At 32.0% G+C, this 17,131-nt stretch overlaps 2 protein-coding genes across 11 annotated transcripts in view; one reads left to right on the top strand and one right to left on the bottom strand.

Moving 5' to 3' along the window:
- LOC105222100 (electroneutral sodium bicarbonate exchanger 1) overlaps positions 1 to 17,131 on the top strand; it is a 762,556-nt gene that overhangs the window by 493,043 nt on the left and 252,382 nt on the right. The window lies entirely within an intron of this gene.
- On the bottom strand, positions 647 to 2,972 carry LOC125775578 (uncharacterized). The gene has a single exon (XM_049446226.1). It carries the CDS (start codon positions 1,872 to 1,874, stop codon positions 1,383 to 1,385), a length of 492 nt encoding a protein of 163 aa, XP_049302183.1. The 5' UTR covers positions 1,875 to 2,972; the 3' UTR covers positions 647 to 1,382.

Raw genomic sequence — 17,131 nt, 5'->3', positions numbered from 1 at the left:
TCAGATGGCGTATTTTCTCAGTGAGGGTCTGAGGTGCTTCAATCTCAATTCCTGAGTTCATCAGCTCGGTCTGTTGAGGGCTGCATCTGCTCCTAGACTGACAGGTGCTATTGCGTTGTCATCATCGTCGTCAACCGACATAAAACTTGAACACCCTGCGAAACTCTCTAGCAATGTATCTTGTTGTAGAACTCCACTTGGAGATTCTGAACAATTTTCTAAATCATGAGATGGCTTTGCTTGGTTAGGGCTCCTTTCATCTTTCTGTGCTTGGAGCAAGTTTGTATCAGAAGAATTCGTTGATTCATCACGAATATCCTCATCAAAACTGTCCACACTATTATTATCATTACAGTCTCCAAATTAAAAAAAAAAACGGTATTTTTTCACTCGTTCCCGCGAATTCGAATACCCTGTGGAACTCATGATTGAACACCACTCATTAATCGAATTTAATTTGTAGACGTTGACATTTGTGTTCTCGATGGATTACAAATATTGAGAAAGAAATTAATATGGGGCTAGCAATCAAGCATTATACTATTAGACACTGCAACGTTTTGATTTCGCAGCGAAGTAAAATCAGGATGCAGTCTGATTGAAAAGGAATCAGTTTCAGCCAGCCTGGGCCCAAGACTGGCTGAGAAACTATAAGCCAAGGCTGAATGAACCAGACTTCTTCCAGACTTGGTACAAACTTGGCAACCAGGCTTGATACCAGGGAGGGATCCAAGCCTGGACTTTACCCGGTGTGACTAAGATACCAAGCCTGGTTCAGTCCCGGACTACTAAAGCCTGGTTAACCACGACTAATCCACGGTTGATCCGGTCGTGACGCTTGGAAATTCCTACCTGGGAATTATTGTATTGTATTAAATAGTTTCCATTTATAATTGGTTGTTCCTGGTTACATGTTTGATTAATTTGTAAATTTATGGCATTTTTAACTATTATAGTTTCTATATCTGTTGCTAATATCTCAAGTTCATTATTTTTTATGAGTTTACTATTTTTTCTTAAAATACAATGGTTACTTGGTTTTAATCCTTTCAATGATTTATTTTCTTCAAATGTAAACGTTTTATTTTCATAAGTAAATATTTCTTCAATTTTTGCTTCTACAGTAGAACTCCAATTATCCGAATTAATGGGGACCGGGACCCATTCGGATAATCAAATATTCGGATAATCGTTTTTTTTTTTTTAAATTGCCAATGGAGAGAATAAAAGCTACGTTTTGATATTGCACTATTTTTTTATTGAATTAAATGAAAGAAACATGAAATTTTCACATGTTTTAAATATAAATAAAATGTACAAGCTTAGAAATAAAAATCATTGTTTTTTAAACATCTCCGTCAATGTAAGCTGTTTTGTGGTCGTCACCGTTTTCGGGCAGCCAGGTCACGCATTCGCTTGACAGTGAGCAGTTGCAAGTGGTCACACTCGGGCTGACGCTCCATCCACTTCAAAGCAGTCTCGAGGCCGGCAAATGCTTCACTAGCTGATGGTCCAGCGTCTACTTTAACATCAGCAGAAAGTTCTTCTTCCACTTCCACTTCAACATCTTCTCTCACACTTACAACAATTTCATCGTCATTGAGAATTTGAAAACCAGGGTCAGACGTGTCACAAGCCATCCACTCTCCTACATCTTCAGCACTTACTTCTGTACAACCAGGAATTTTTCTTATTTCCTCTAGTGACAACGCATCTTCATCATCATCATCCTCTCCATATTCTTGTTTCTCACTGGCTTCGCGGGGGAAGAATAATTGCGCACTTAGACTTTTTTTGGACAATTTTTTGTGATACGGATAATCGGCGATTCGGATAGTCGGAGTTCGGATAATTGGAGTTCTACTGTATTTCATTTTGGTCTTTGTTTGGGATTGGAATAATTGTTCTTATTTTTATATGTTCAAAATTTTTAGGTATTTTATTACCGAATATTAAATAAGTATTATTTAAATTTGCTGTTCCCAATTGTATATATTTAAGTTTATTAAAATCAATATTATATTTTAAAATTTCTTCACTTGTTAATATAGTAGGATGTAATATCCCATATTTGGCTGATACTATATTGTCTTGTATATGATCTATTTTACTTTTTAATAATTGGATTTTTGTGTATTGGTCTAAGTATAGATTTTGTTTATCATCATCATACATTAACTTATTTATAGAATTAAGTTCTTTTCCAATTTTTTTTCTATCACTTTTAATGATTTTCTTAAGATACTCCAGAGCTGAATTAAAATAGTCATTTACTTCAATTTGTTGATTTATTGTTTCATTAGTTCGTAAAAGGTGTGTTTGTATGTTTTGTCTATCGTCTTCGTCCATTGTACCAAAGAGCCATTTCGACATTGTGCCTATTGCGTTAATTAAACCTCTTTTATTTCTGTTTTTGTTTGGCATGAGTGTCATTAGCTTATTCCTGACTTCTAGTAACTCCCTTTGTAGTATTTCTTTATTTTCTACTTTCATTAAAATTACATTATCTGTCATATCATTTATGATATTTTCTATTTGTTGAAGATCTATCATATGTATAACTATGTCGCTGTCTTTAGGTATTTCTTGATATCTAATTTCTAAATCTATGAATCCAGTTTGGTCAGTTAGTTCTGTCATCCATATTTTTCCATTAGTCGCCTGTATCCATGTCGTTACTATTATAATTACGGATAGAATCTGAAAATTTGTATGGTCGTTTTATGTTACATGTATGTATATTTTTTAAAAGTTCTTTCTTATATTTTGGTTGCTCCTTATGTCTTACTGCTTTATAATTTTTAATGTATCCTTCCCTTCTTATTTCTTTATAATCTTCTCTATTGATATTTCGTTTGTCTATCATTTTGCGTTTATAATTTTCAATGTTTTGCTTAACTTTACCAAGGTCTACTTTATTATTTTGTACATCGATAGGAGTACTTCTAATGGTCGTATGATATCTGTTATTATAATTCCTAATAGCTTTTTGCATAATTTGTTTTACTGACAATGTTTTATCGCACTTGTATATTATTCTAAATTTTTCTGCAATTGTATTATGCATCCTTTCAATGTCTGCATTACCCGTGTGACTATTTGGTTTTGTTAAATGTAGTTCTATTCCTTCTTTATTTAGGAATTCTTTGAGCCTTGTCGCTTTGAACTCATTATCTGCTATTATTTTCTGTGGTTTTCCTAACTTAGCAAAATGGTCTTCTAACTGTTCGATTATTGCTACGTGGTTTCTATCGTTCAGTGGATAGGCTGCACCGAATTTAGAAAATTTATCTATTATTGTCAAAAAATGAAAATTCTTTATAACATATGTATCTGCATGTACTATTTGATTTTTATCTGACGGTATTTCAGTATATTTGAATTTTTCTTTTATTGGTTTCCTATCATATTTGACTTCTTTGCATATATCGCAATGATTAACAACTATTTGAATCAGTTCCATTAATTTTGGATAATATATTTTATATTTTAATTGATTATAAGTTTCTTGTATACCTGAGTGCACACTTTCTCTAATATGATAAAATGAAATCTGCTTGACCGCTTCAACTTCGGTCTCAATATCCTGCGCTCGCATCGTGCATTTAGTGAATTTTATTTGGTTGTCGTTTGAGTACATTTCTATAAGTTTCTCTTGTACGATATTATAATTGTGTTCGGATATTTCCGAAATATGCCTATTTTCCCTTTTGAAATATATCTTCTAAAAATGTCTGCCATTATATCGAAATCATTTTCTGCGATAAAAATAATCCTTTTTCCATGTATTGTCTTAAATTCTTCGATTTTGTTATTAGTTAAAATTATCTGCGTTTTATACTTGTTCACTATTTCCTCTTTAATATAAAAATGGTCTCCTAAATCTTCTTCAGCTGAGTGCATTGTTTCAACTGAGTCTCCTTCTTCTTCTATATTATTAACATTATTAATATTATCGAATAAAATCTTTTTTTGTGTTATTTTACTCCCCATCTTTTCTGAAATAGTGTCTTCCCTATTTTCTAATCTACTCAAAAAATCTGCCACTTTATTCTCTTTTCCTTTTAAATAATCTATTTCGAATTGATATTCGCCTAGCTTTAATAACCATCTTTGGTGTCGTGGTGACATATCTTTACCTCTGTACTTTGAATGTAAAAATTTTATTGGTTGGTGATCTGTTAAAATTTTGAATTTTCTACCATAAAGGTACGGTCTGAAATAGTTTGTGCTCCACATTATTGCTAAAAATTCTTTGTCTGTTGCGGAGTAATTGCGTTCGTGGTTGTTTAATGTCCTTGATGCATAACATACCGGGTGCCCTTCCTGTGATAACACTGCCCCTACTGCATAATTAGATGCATCAGTTGTAAGAGTGAATTGTTTTTCAAAATCTGGGAATCGTAAAATAGGATGTGTACTTATTAAAGTTTTTAATTTTTCGAATGCCTCGATATATGTGGGGTCTTTTATATTGACCTTAGCTCCCTTTCTTAAATACTTTGTAATTGGTTGGGCTACTTTTGCATAATCTTTGATAAACTTCCTATAGTATCCTGTGGCGCCCAAAAAACTTTTAATTTGTTTTTCTGTTCGTGGTAACTCCAAATTGTTTATTACCTTAATTTTGTTTGGACTCGGCTTCATTCATTCTTTTGTTAGAATGTGTCCCAAAAATTCAGTTTCCTTTTTCATGAAGTTACATTTGTCTATTTGAATTTTTAAATTTTTGCTTTCAAGAACTTTGAAAATATCTGTTATGGCTTTAATATGTTCACTTAAAGATGTGCTAAAAATCAAAATATCGTCTAAGTAGACAACGCATGTTCTATTGATATAATTTCTTAATATTTCATTCATCAGCCGTTGAAATGTGGCTGGCGCATTTTTTAGTTCAAATGGCATCCTTACAAATTCATATAAACCATGTGGCGTTACGAATGCCGTTTTTTCTCTATCTTCTTTTCTTACTAGAATTTGGTGATACCCTTTTGCTAAATCTACTGTTGTGAAATACTGTGCCCTGCCTAGTTTATCTAAAATTGAATCGATGTTCGGAAGCGGATATTTATCGTCTATTGTGACTTCATTTAATTTTCTGTAATCTATTACTATGCGATATTTATTTTCACCTGAGTTATCTATCTTCTTGGGGACTACTATTAGTGGGCTTGAATATCTAGAAAAACTTTTTTGTATAATTCCTTGATCCTCCATTTCTTTGATCTCTTTCCTAACTTCCATTTCATGTTGAGGGGGGTATCTATATAATTTTGAATTAATTTGATGTTGTGTAACAGTTTTTATTTCGTGTTGAATTTCAGTTGTATTTGTTAATTTGTCACCTTCCTTAAATAGTAACTTATTTAATCGTTTTAATAATTTAAGAACTTCTCTATGTTCTTCTTCATTTAGATGGTCCAATTTTAACCTGTCTAAATTCAAATCTCTGGTTTCGAGGGTACAAATATTATTAAATTCATAGGGATTATTTAAAAATTTACTCTGCTTTATATTAAGTATTATTTCCTTTTTTTCAATATTTATATGTGCATTTAAAAAGTTTAGTATATCGATGCCTAGATGCCTATTATAAAATCATACATCCTTCCTTTTAATGGTGCTATTTTCCAACGAACCATTGCATTTGTGGCTAGATTAAATTCTTCCGGTGCTTCTGAATGCACTTCATAGTTTATTACATCTTTGTTTGTTAATGTGCTAAATGTTATGGGATGTTTTAATTTGACTTTTGCGAAATCGAATATTTCATTGTTAATTAGGCTAAAGCTAGCTCCTGTGTCTATTAGAGCAATATATGTTTTATTTTTAATCATTATTTTTATTTTTCCGAGGCACTTTCATAAAAAAAACGCTATTAGTGGTTTCTTCCCCTAAAGTATAATTTACTTCTGATTCCTTCTGGTTTTGCCTACCGCTATTTTGCCTAAGCTACATATTTTGGCTAAACTGTGTGTTAGGGTTTCCTGCCGTTTGAGGATTATTAAAGTCTCTTTTTATATTATCTATTTCCATTGGTTCGACCTGCCCTTGCTTATGGTGATTTAAGCGATTTTGGCCTGAATATTGTCTAGGGTTTCCTGGCATTTGACTTTGTTCATTGTTAAAATGATTTCGATTATTATTAAAATTGTTATTTCTATTTTGCCTTGAATAATTGTCTCTGTACTCTTTATGTTGATTACCACACCGCATTTGGCCTGAAAAGTTACCTTATTTCCTCTATTATAATAATAATTGTTATTATTTTGTTTAAATTGCCCTGATCTGTCTCTATTTATGAATTTATCAACTTGCTTGTCTTCGTAATAATTTTTATTCTGCCTAAATAGTCCATCTGTCCTTCTGTATTTTTTAAATTCCGTCCTGATACAGGTATCTTCGAATCGTCTTCTTGTCATGATTTGTACAATATTGTACAGGTCTTGTTCTTCATATATTTTGTCGAGTAGCGTCCCCTGCGTAATTTCTTTTATTGTGTTTACTAATAAGCTGTCTGTATTACTTAAATCTATGCCGACGTCGTCTTTATAGTATATTTTAATTTCATCGGCCTTATATTTAATTTTTTGAATTTCAATAGTTAATTCGCTTACCGTGTTTGCTTTTATGTTACAAATTCGTCTGTACAGCTCATGCGGTTCCACGTCTGGTTTATACCTCAATTTCAGAGTCCTTTTTATCTCTGTCCAGTTACCGGGGTTTGGTAGATTTATTACGACATCCTTTGCTTCTCCTTGGATTATCCTATAGTACACTGCTTTTGTTGCTTCGGCTTTGGTTTCTTCGTCTCTTATATTGGACAATATATATTCTACGCCGCTTATGAATGAGTTTATAGTGACATCATCTCTCCCAGTGAATGTAGGTAAATGCGTAATATTTTTTATTATACGCTGTAAATTATTATCGTTGACTGTCTGCCTATGTTGTAAATCTATGTATGCTTGTCTTAACTGTTCTAGTTGTTGCTCTTTCCTGTTGAGTTCTTCTATTAACTCCACATTCGGTATTTGGGTCTGCTCCAGCGCCATCCTTCTTCTTCTGCTGTCTTGTAAGCGAAATTTTGTCAAATTATTACTTTGCTTCACTTTTGCTTCACTTCTTTGGTTATGATGTGGTGATAATTCGCCTTTTTATATTTCACTAGGTCGAATTCACTTCACTTCACTTTTATTTTTTATTTGTATTATTTTATACAAATTTTTTTTTTTTTTTTTATTATTCCGAAGGTTTTCGTATCACTAAATCTACGGATTAAAAGGACAACCGACTGCGCCAATTTTGTTAGTTACCGCCGAAAACGGGTTTTTAAAAAAGAAAACAAATGCTTATTTTTATTACAGCGAAGTGACGCTGAAGGATTGCAGAAACAGACTGACTTTATTGAAAAATATTTCTTAAAATGAAAGTTTACAATTTACCATAAGGAATGCTTACTAAGTACTTTACATTATTTGCTTTTACAATTGTATCAATACCAAGAATTGGTATGGGAATTGATTTTATTTTGTTTACATTTCGTTAGTAACATTTTCAAGTGACAGGAAATAGTATCAAATTACAATGCAGTGAAATACTTATTTCGTTGTTTAAAAAATGCTTATTAAGTACTTTACATTATTTGTTTTTACAATTGTATCAATACCAAGAATTGGTATGGAATTAATTTTATTTTGTTTTCATAACATTTACAAGTGACAGGAAATATATCAAATTACAATTTAGTAAAATACTTATTTCATTGTTTTATTTATTGTAGCAATGAATTCGTCTATATCGTCAGCATTTTTATATGTTGACTTTGGAGTGGCTGTATAATTAACATTGTAAGAAAGTGTATTTGGGTTGGTAGTGTTTAAATATGTAACTCGCGTGATGTCGTGACAATGGAAAACGGGTTTCATTTTTATATATATAGATTAAACTTAATATCTGTATTTTTTTCCATAAATTTTCAACATTTCAGGTATAATTTTTGGCTTACTTTATTTATTTCTTTTCTTTTCAATTTCAAATGTCAAAATTTATTTTTTTAATTCATTTATGTTTCAAAATTACTTAAGGGGATATTCTACTCTAGAATTTTGAAAAATTCGATTTTTTCATATATTTAAAGTTTAGACCCTTAAGAACATATCCTCCAAAGAATTTTTAAAAATTAAAATTATTTTAAGAGCTACAGTTGCTTTAGTGACGCAGTACCTAGCCCGGTAGGTAGGTAGACTCACTTTTTAAACGCGATTTTCTCGAAACTGCTTTTTTCCACACGGTAGCGGCATTATCTCAAGTTCTATATAACCGATTTACTTGAAATTTTGTGCGAACCTTCTTTATATAATCCTTAATCCTTTGTTTTTAATATGTTAAAAAAGTTCAGGAATTTCAAAAAAAAGCCTAAAAAGTTATTTTTATTTTCAGGCAGTCGCCATTTTTCAAAAAAAAATTTTTTCGTGTTCCCTGAATTAGGGACTATAACAGCATCCTTACTGACAAAGCATTTCTTTTGATTTTTTTTCAGACCACCAGGAGAGTCAGGATCAATGTCACCAGGATGCGCCATTTTTTTTACACCTGTCTCTCTCCCCTCTAATTATTTTAATTTTTAATATTTTTAGTAAAATTTTTTTCTGTATTCTTAAGATATCAATAAAAAACACCATCAAAAATGGATAGTAAAAATATTTTTGGTTTTTTTTTTTTAAATAAAATTCAAAAAACTGCCCAAAATTTTATTTCTAAAGTAGAATACCCCTTTAAATTCTAACTTATATTAAGGAATTTGATGTGGGCACTCCTCCTTGTAACTCGGATTTTGTCTCGTTTGCTTCGTACTAGGGATGCTGCAGTTTGCACAAATATAGAGGGTGTCCTGCGGGCTTACCTGACAAGACTTGCAATCCACCGATTTGTCCAACGAAGTTCAACTTTTAAGTTTTTATCCTCATTGGTCCCTGCCCGGGCGCCAGTTAAGTTTTTACTTTATTGAATTTTGAAAAGAAACTGAAACATAGAATCTTAAAAATACCCTAAGCTAGCTGTGGTTCAACGGCAGGGATGTCGGCATTCTTAACGGCAGAGTTTAGCGGTTGTTGAATGGTCAGCAGAATTTACAATATATTGAAGTTGATTATTGTTGTTGATATTATTATTTATTGATCAGCAATAATGTCGATCGATTCTGTGAGTTGCAGCGGATGTTTGTTTATGTTATTCAACTTTAAGACGCAAATGATGCGGCGCACATTGGTTTCTGCTAGTGCATACTGCGGCTAAAAATATAAGGAGTTGTCGCAGGACAATGACATTTGGTACATCATTGTTTTGGATTCCAATTAAGAAAAAAATGAAAAAATTTTTTTAAAAAATTTTATTTTACGCCCACCTCCCATATAAGGTGAAACTTAATTTTTGACCTAGAGCACTGATTTTTGGTACATAGCATTTTTATGACATTATATATGTTGGTGTTAAATTTCAATAATATCCGCCCACTTTTACGCCCACCTCCCATACAACTAAATTCTCTTTTATTAAGTCTCTTTTAGCAAATTTCTTACATCTTCGTGACATTCTGACATTGTTTTTTTCAAGGGGGGCAATTTGGGGCAGCTGAATTTTTTTTTATCGTTTAGCTGAGATTTCAGGCTTTAATTCGGTATATGTATGTCGACAGCGGTAAACAGCGCTAAAAAGATGCACCACTTTGAATTTGAAGAACATTGAAATTTTGACGTCCAAATTATGTTGTTCCACAAAATTTTTTATGCATTTTTTTTCAATGGATTTTGATGCAAATTTTTTCTTTGATACATATTATAAATGAAAAATAATAACAAAGTTGAATTTCAATAGTTGCTTTATTGTATCAATGATTTGACTTTTGAGTAAATTTTTTGCTAATTTTGATGTTCTCTACATTCACCAACTTTGGGTATTTCTGGACAAAAAACTAATGCAGATAGAATCCTAATACTTTGGGAAAATAATGTATAGATAGTTGGTAACAAACTGTGAAATTTTCATTCAAATCAGACAACATGAAATTTTTGAATTTCGGCCACAGATATCCCAATGTGCGGCGGTATACCAAGCCTTTCCAAAGATTTTAGAAATTCCACTGGATAATTCACGGCTTCGTATTTTTAGAAGCTAAAATTGCGCGTGCGCTAGTTAATTCATATACTTATGAATGGTTAAAAAAATACTTTTGTAGAATAAGATCTTTACGCAGCTCTTAAGATAGCTAGTACTAATTTTTAATACTTTTTTTCAATAAAATGTGAATATGGCAAACCTGGTTTTGCGAAGAAACATCAAATCAACAATTGTTTCTTGCAGGAAATTCGAAGTAATCGTCAAATTCATCCTAAATTAGTTGAAATCATTATTATAAAGTATGTTCCATTTTGAAATGTTGTATAAAACCAACCAATCGTCAACAACATTCCTTAAATCTCAATGAAAATATTTGTGTTACCATACACATACATACATACATACATACGCACAAAGTTTGTTTACTTTGTTTATTCTCTCTTGCTCTTCTAATGTGGATCATTCACAATGCGTAACCAGCTGTCAAAATTACTTCAGAAATAATGTATTTCTGTTCTTGAGCAATTACTTGAGAGCTGCGTACCAACCTTTAGGTCTAAAGTCTAATTGTATTATTTGTTGTAAACAAGTGCTTATCGTGCGGCCTATGCATGGCTATGCATGTGTATGCATGTCTTGCATTCGGGTATGGTGTGGTATGAGTACGGTGACCATACGTACTGTATTATACAGGACAATACTGTTTTTGGAAGCTTTGCTTTGTGTGTTTTCTAAGCAAGTATGTAAGTTGCCTGTATGTACTAACTTGTCGGATAAATTGATCCTCAAGGCCTAACTATTTATAATGTGAATAAGCTAGCTTAAGCCAGCGTAAGCAACTGTCCGAATACACACAAATTGTATGTTGCAACTATAATGTGCTTAACATCAAGTTTCGTTAAGTTTTGTCAAACGTCATTTGCTTAAGCAAAATGCGAAACTGATCGCATGTTCCGTACGGAATCAGCTGTTTTCTCTTTTTGTCAACAGATACATCGTTTTGAATTTGAAGATGGAGAACGACGAATGTTTTATACAAAATTTAATGGAAAATATTGAAAAAGGAAATGTTTTTACGACAAACAATATGCCTTTTCTTTCAATCGGGTGTATATAAAAAAATCTATATGATCAGTCCTCTTCATTTCTAGGAATCGTACAAAAAAACTATCCTACTTTCTCTTCCTGTTTATTTCCTTCACTGAACATGACCGAACTCTATTTTTTAATTTCACTAATTTCTGTCAATATGCGTATTCCTTCTAAAACAGAAGTAAGCATTTTAATTGTTTTTAAATATTTTAATATTCTGTTCATTTTTGCAAAATGCAAACTAAACAAAACCAAAACACAAGTTGTTTTTGACACTTTCTTCTTATGCATTTAAGCACATTATAGACATTCAAAAGTCTACTCTCCATTCGTTATGCATTTGACAGGCTTTTCGTTCATTTTTTGACAGTAACATACGGCAGCTTATGCATATTATAGTTAGGCCTTCACTTTAACGGAGCATCTCGACACGATAGAATTTATAGAATACTAGCTGTCAAACGAATTGCTATTACTATTGCCAAATCTGTATGTGGGCATTTGCTATCATGATAGAATCATTAGCGCAAAGGCGTAGGGTAGGAAGGTTCGAGCTGATGTAGCGCATGCTTTGAGCTCTTGAAAAATTTATTTTATCATTTGCGAAATGCCGTCGGGTAGGTAGCTGATGTAGCTCACGTTTGACATCTTTTATGTGGGAAATAAAAAAAGGATTAAGATCCTTTAGTTTACAAATGTATTTCTGGGAAAAATAAGAATTCATATTTTTGGACTATTATATAATAATTGCGGCATAAATTTTAAATACCAATTGAAATAATAAATTTAAAATGCGCAATAATATTTTGATTTATGCTTGTATAAGTTTATTAAATTTAAGACTTCGCTCATTCCCAGGCCAATTTGCATAATTTTTCTGTAAATTAACAATATTAAACTAAATATTAATTTTTTGCAAAAATGTTATTTTGAAAATGTACTTTATTTTTATAATATAACACAACCGTCTTAATTCTCGCTCTTCTAAATTTCATATTGCCAAATTGAAAATGCCGTCGGCATATGTGCAAATGTTGCCTCTTCACAATTTTCATAGAAATGAAAACTGCGCTGTCAAACTGCTGAAGTGACAGCTTCTAGCTTACTATACATGGCAAACTAGATAGTCTATCTAGTAAGCTACGAGCAATGTGGAGTCTCCACAGGCTATGTGCACCGCAATCCAGGTAGTATTCTATAAATTTTATCGTGTCGAGATGCCCCGTAAACTGCCATTTAAGTATTTCGTTTTTTCATCTCGCTTGTAAAAATATATTCATTATTTCGAAATTATGGCAAGGCCAAAATTAGAGTGCACTACATTGGTGTGGTGACTATGGTTGGCAATGCGATGCATGCAAAACGTAAACAAAAGCAGCTGTTGAAACTCATCATGGAAATCCCACAACTAAAAAGAAATTGGCAATGCTTAATTTAAAGCTGGCTTCAAGCACATGGAATCTGCACAAATTTTACGTAGCTGGACTTCCATTTTAGGTAAATTTGTTGAAATAAAAATGCCTTTGTAACTGTGGACTTATCAAATTTTTGTAATTGTTTATTAGCTTAATGGCGCCCAGGAGAAAGTGTGTTTTTAATACAGAACTTCGAAAAGAATTCAACTTCTTAATAGAAGCAACAAGAGCCAGTGAAGTAAAGTGCGTTAAATGTATGGCAGTTTTTTTCATTGCAAATAGCGGCAAACTGGATATCCTGCAACATTTAAGGACTAATAAACACAAACGCGCTAATATTTCTGCAGCCAGTAGTAAAACCATTTCTGCATTTTACTTATCTAAATCGCTTGATGGTTGTCGAAAAGTGACATGCATCACAGAAGGAACATGAGCGTAACATACGATTCAACACAACTATTCTTTTCGCTCAAATGATTGCACGAATAAACTTATCAGAAGCTGTTTTGATGAAAAATATTCATGCGCACGCAACAAGTGCGAAGCCATTATTTGCAATGTGCTTGCACCCAACGCCATTAAGGAATTGGAGAAGGATTTAGAAGGGGTACATTTCATTTCAATATATTCTGACTGCTCAAACCATGGAAGTACAAAAATATGTACAATTCTTGTTCGATACTTCACTCAATACAAAGGAATTCAAGTAAAAATTCTGGAAGTTGATGAGATTCCTGGCGAAACGTCTGACATATTGAGTGAATATATTCTAAAACTGTTAAACAAATTTAAATTGGAAAGAAAATTGCTAGCTTTATGTGCAGACAATACGAACGCAAATTTTGGTGGTGCATCCAGGCGGGGTAAAAACAACCTTTTCACAAAACTTCATCAGGCCACTTGTAAAACATTAATTGGAATTAATTGTGCTGCCCACATTTTCACATTTCCACAATGTTCTGTGGAATGTCTTCCAATTGACATTGAAGTCATTGTTGTAAAGATCTAATCTTTCTTTTATATTTACACAGTCCGTGTGGCAGAATTTAAAGATATTTGTGAAAACTTAAACTTCGAATATTGTAAACTAATGGGAGTTAGTAAAACTAGGTGACTCACTTTGAAGCCATCAATAGAGAGGATTCTGAAACTTTTCGATTCTCTCAAAAAAATATTTCTTGTTACAACCAAAGTGTCCAACTGTCTTAAAACAATTTTTTGAAAATCCTTGAGCTGAAGTTTGGCGTTTATTCGGGCATTACCAAGCATGTCTCTTTCACAGCTATATTTTAAAAATTGAGTCGCAAACAATTTCAATGATAGAAACAGCTTTCCTCATAAATGAACTAAAAAAACAAAGTTATTGCACGTAAAGAAGACAACTTTGTACCATTAGAAGTTAAAAACTCTATTACAGTCTTAGAACAGAAAGGTTTAATTGATGTAAATCAATTCCAAACATGCACAAAAAACATTTATATCATTGTGTTGACTACCTAAGCCTGTGGGACAGTGCATTCATAGAAGTTCAGGTTTTAAAATGGATACAACTCCAGAGAGTACCGTCATGGAATGAAGTGGAGGCCAGGTTTTCATATATTTTAGAAAAAAGAAATGGTATCAATATAAAAGATAACGAATTTATTTGATGAATTTTCTTGCGTTAAAAGTTATGCAACACCTAGCAAGTTTATGAATGGAACGAAAATGAAACCAATGTTCAAAACAGGTGGTTGGAAATTTTCGAATATTTTGAAGAAAATAAAATTTCTTTTTCTAATATTATAAAAATTGTTCAGTTTTGTTTGTGCTTGCCCGGGTCTAATGCCCCTACGGAAAGGCTGTTTTCAATTCTTAACAATATGTGGACAAGTGAAAAAACCAAAATTAAAACCGAAACAATAAAATCGATTTTAATTACCAAAGTCAACTACGAGTTAAGCTGCCTAGAATTCAAAAAGTATTTAAAAAATAATTTTGAATTGATTAAAAAAATACATTCCGCTGAAAAGTATGTATAAACTGTGTAAATTATTATTTACTATCTAGTCACGAAGACTTCTGTTATGTTTGAAGACTTTTTTATGTTTTTTATTTATGTACATATAATGTAAATGAAAAAAACATATGTACATGTATTTCTCAAAATAAATGAACATAAACTAATGTATTTGTTTTTTGTTTTTTATAAAATGAGTGTTCAAAAAGGTGCACTGTATTTTCATTTTGAAAATATGGTCACCGTAGGTATGAGTTCAAAGTCTTGTGTTTGATACTCTTGTTTATTTGATTAGGACAGATCTGGCTTTATCAACGTTTCTCATATACTACTGTATAAGTGTCGTTGATACTGGTATTAACTCTCCTCTCTCTTATGAAAAAAAATAAAATGCCCTCATTTTTATAATGTAAAGGTGGCTGTGAGTTTTTGAAGTTCGTGTAGTTTCTTTCTTTCTTGAGTAACTTGTCGTAGTTGTTGTGATTGTGTAGCATAAAGTTTGGATCGGGTGATCCTCAATTGGAATGAGTAGTTTATGTAACTTCCGGATATTCGTAAACTTAGTTTCTTCATTGGAGTTGATTACTTCATCAATTGTTATGGTGCCTTCATGATGGATTATCTGCTTTATTGTATCTTGTATGTTTGTGCACTTTCGTTTAATTTCATTTCTTTTAATGGTGGATCAAGTTTACTCCTGAGAGAGTTTCGTTATTAATTTCATATTTTCCATCTAATATTATATAACCATAATCTAATATTGGGATATTTGCATTTGTTTCTTCAATAGATTTACAATTTGCTTTTTCTTTTAGCACTAATTTCGAAATACATTTATTATCCTTGTTCGTTTTACATATAAAATTATTTGGTGATTGTTTACATTCTTTTACTCTTGAATAATTATTTATATTACATTGAGCTATATATTTCTAATATATATTTGCCATGTAGATAGCTTAACGATGTTATTTTAAATAATTTACATTTTTGCGTTATTAAAGGATATTTATTAGAGATGAGCGCTATTGCGATTTTTCGATATCTGTGATTTCAGTGATTGCTATTTTTAAATCACAGTTATTTTATATTGCTATTGCGATCGCAACCAAGTCGACGTTGAAATGGAGACCTTTTGTTGTTGTTGTTGTAGCGGCAGATTCTGCCAATTTGACAGTGTTTGGCCGAATAAAAATCCGGGTTCGTTCCACTTACGTAGACCCGACTGTCGTGGGAACGACGGAAACATTTTGTCGTTATTGGCGGTAAATTTTCTTTTAGCTCCTGTAACTCGAGTCAAGTTTTTCCGCTTTTCCTTTCACAACATTTTCGCAAATGTTGGAGCGGTTCGGCTACCTGACACTTAGAGCGTATTGCATAGTTCATTTGTATGTTGGTATGATGGTTTCACACATTTCTTAGAAGGAATTACCATTAGTGTGGTTGATAATTTGTTTGTTTAGAATACCAGCTTTTAATATTTTCAAGACCAAATAATTAACGCGAGTTTCCTAATCTTTGGGAAAATATTAAAACCCCGTAATTTTTTTCTGAAATTAATTAGTTACAATTCGTGTTTTCATCACAAAAAGCTTTCAAATTTGGTTTTAACAATAAGTAAAATTAATAATTTTATTAAAACAAATTGAAATATTCCATTTTGATTATATTCCATCTACCACTTCAAACATCACACTTCACTTCTTTTCCTTGATACATTTCCTGCCATTATTAAAAATTATAAGAACGTTACACTCAAAATTTCAAACCGCTATGACGAAAAATAGCATATATACGCATACATATATACTTACCCTGAAGAAAGTTGTTACTTTTCTGCTATTTGCTATTGTGATCGTAATTCACAGGTTCGAACTGCTATCGTAAATCACAGGTTCGAACTGCGATCACAGTTTCGAACTGCGATCGCAATTCACTGGTTCGAACTGCGATCACAGTTTCGAACTGCGATCGCAATCACAGTGAAAAAATCACCGGTAGTGAAATATCGCTCAGCACTAATATTTATAAGTGATTACATATGTATCCTTAACTCTAATTACATTTATTGTGGAGTATTCCATTACATTTAAAACTGGAATATCTAACTTTTCGTTTTTTATTATTTGTTTTATATCATTTAAATTTAAAATGATTTAGACAAGTAATTTCCTGTCTTTACAGAATTTATAATTTCGAATAGGGTTTCTAACTCCTTTAAACTTTCTGATATGAGCAGGCTTGTTGAGATTGATTGGAGATCAACCTTTGAGTCTAATTGTTCAAAGTGTGAGTTAATGACTCTTTGTTGATTATCATTTTCTATTATTTCATTTAAATGTGTTTTTATTTCAATAAGATCGCTTTGATCTGGAGTCCCAGTTATAAATTTTATTATAGTCCCTAAAATGTTTATTGATCTTTTTTGTATTGAGTGTGAAATAGTTTGTTCAATTGAATTTGAGATTTTATTCTCGTTTATGATATCCTGTTGTGTCCTGCCAAA

Source organism: Bactrocera dorsalis, chromosome 1 (assembly GCF_023373825.1).
Source record: "Bactrocera dorsalis isolate Fly_Bdor chromosome 1, ASM2337382v1, whole genome shotgun sequence".
Taxonomy (NCBI): Eukaryota; Metazoa; Arthropoda; class Insecta; order Diptera; family Tephritidae; genus Bactrocera; species Bactrocera dorsalis.
Note: the sequence above shows the minus strand (reverse complement) of the source record. Positions and strands in the feature narration are given on the sequence as shown.

Excerpts from the sequence above, each read along its gene's own strand:
- LOC125775578 (XM_049446226.1), bottom strand. The coding sequence starts at position 1,874 with ATGAAATACAGTAGAACTCCAATTATCCGAACTCCGACTATCCGAATC.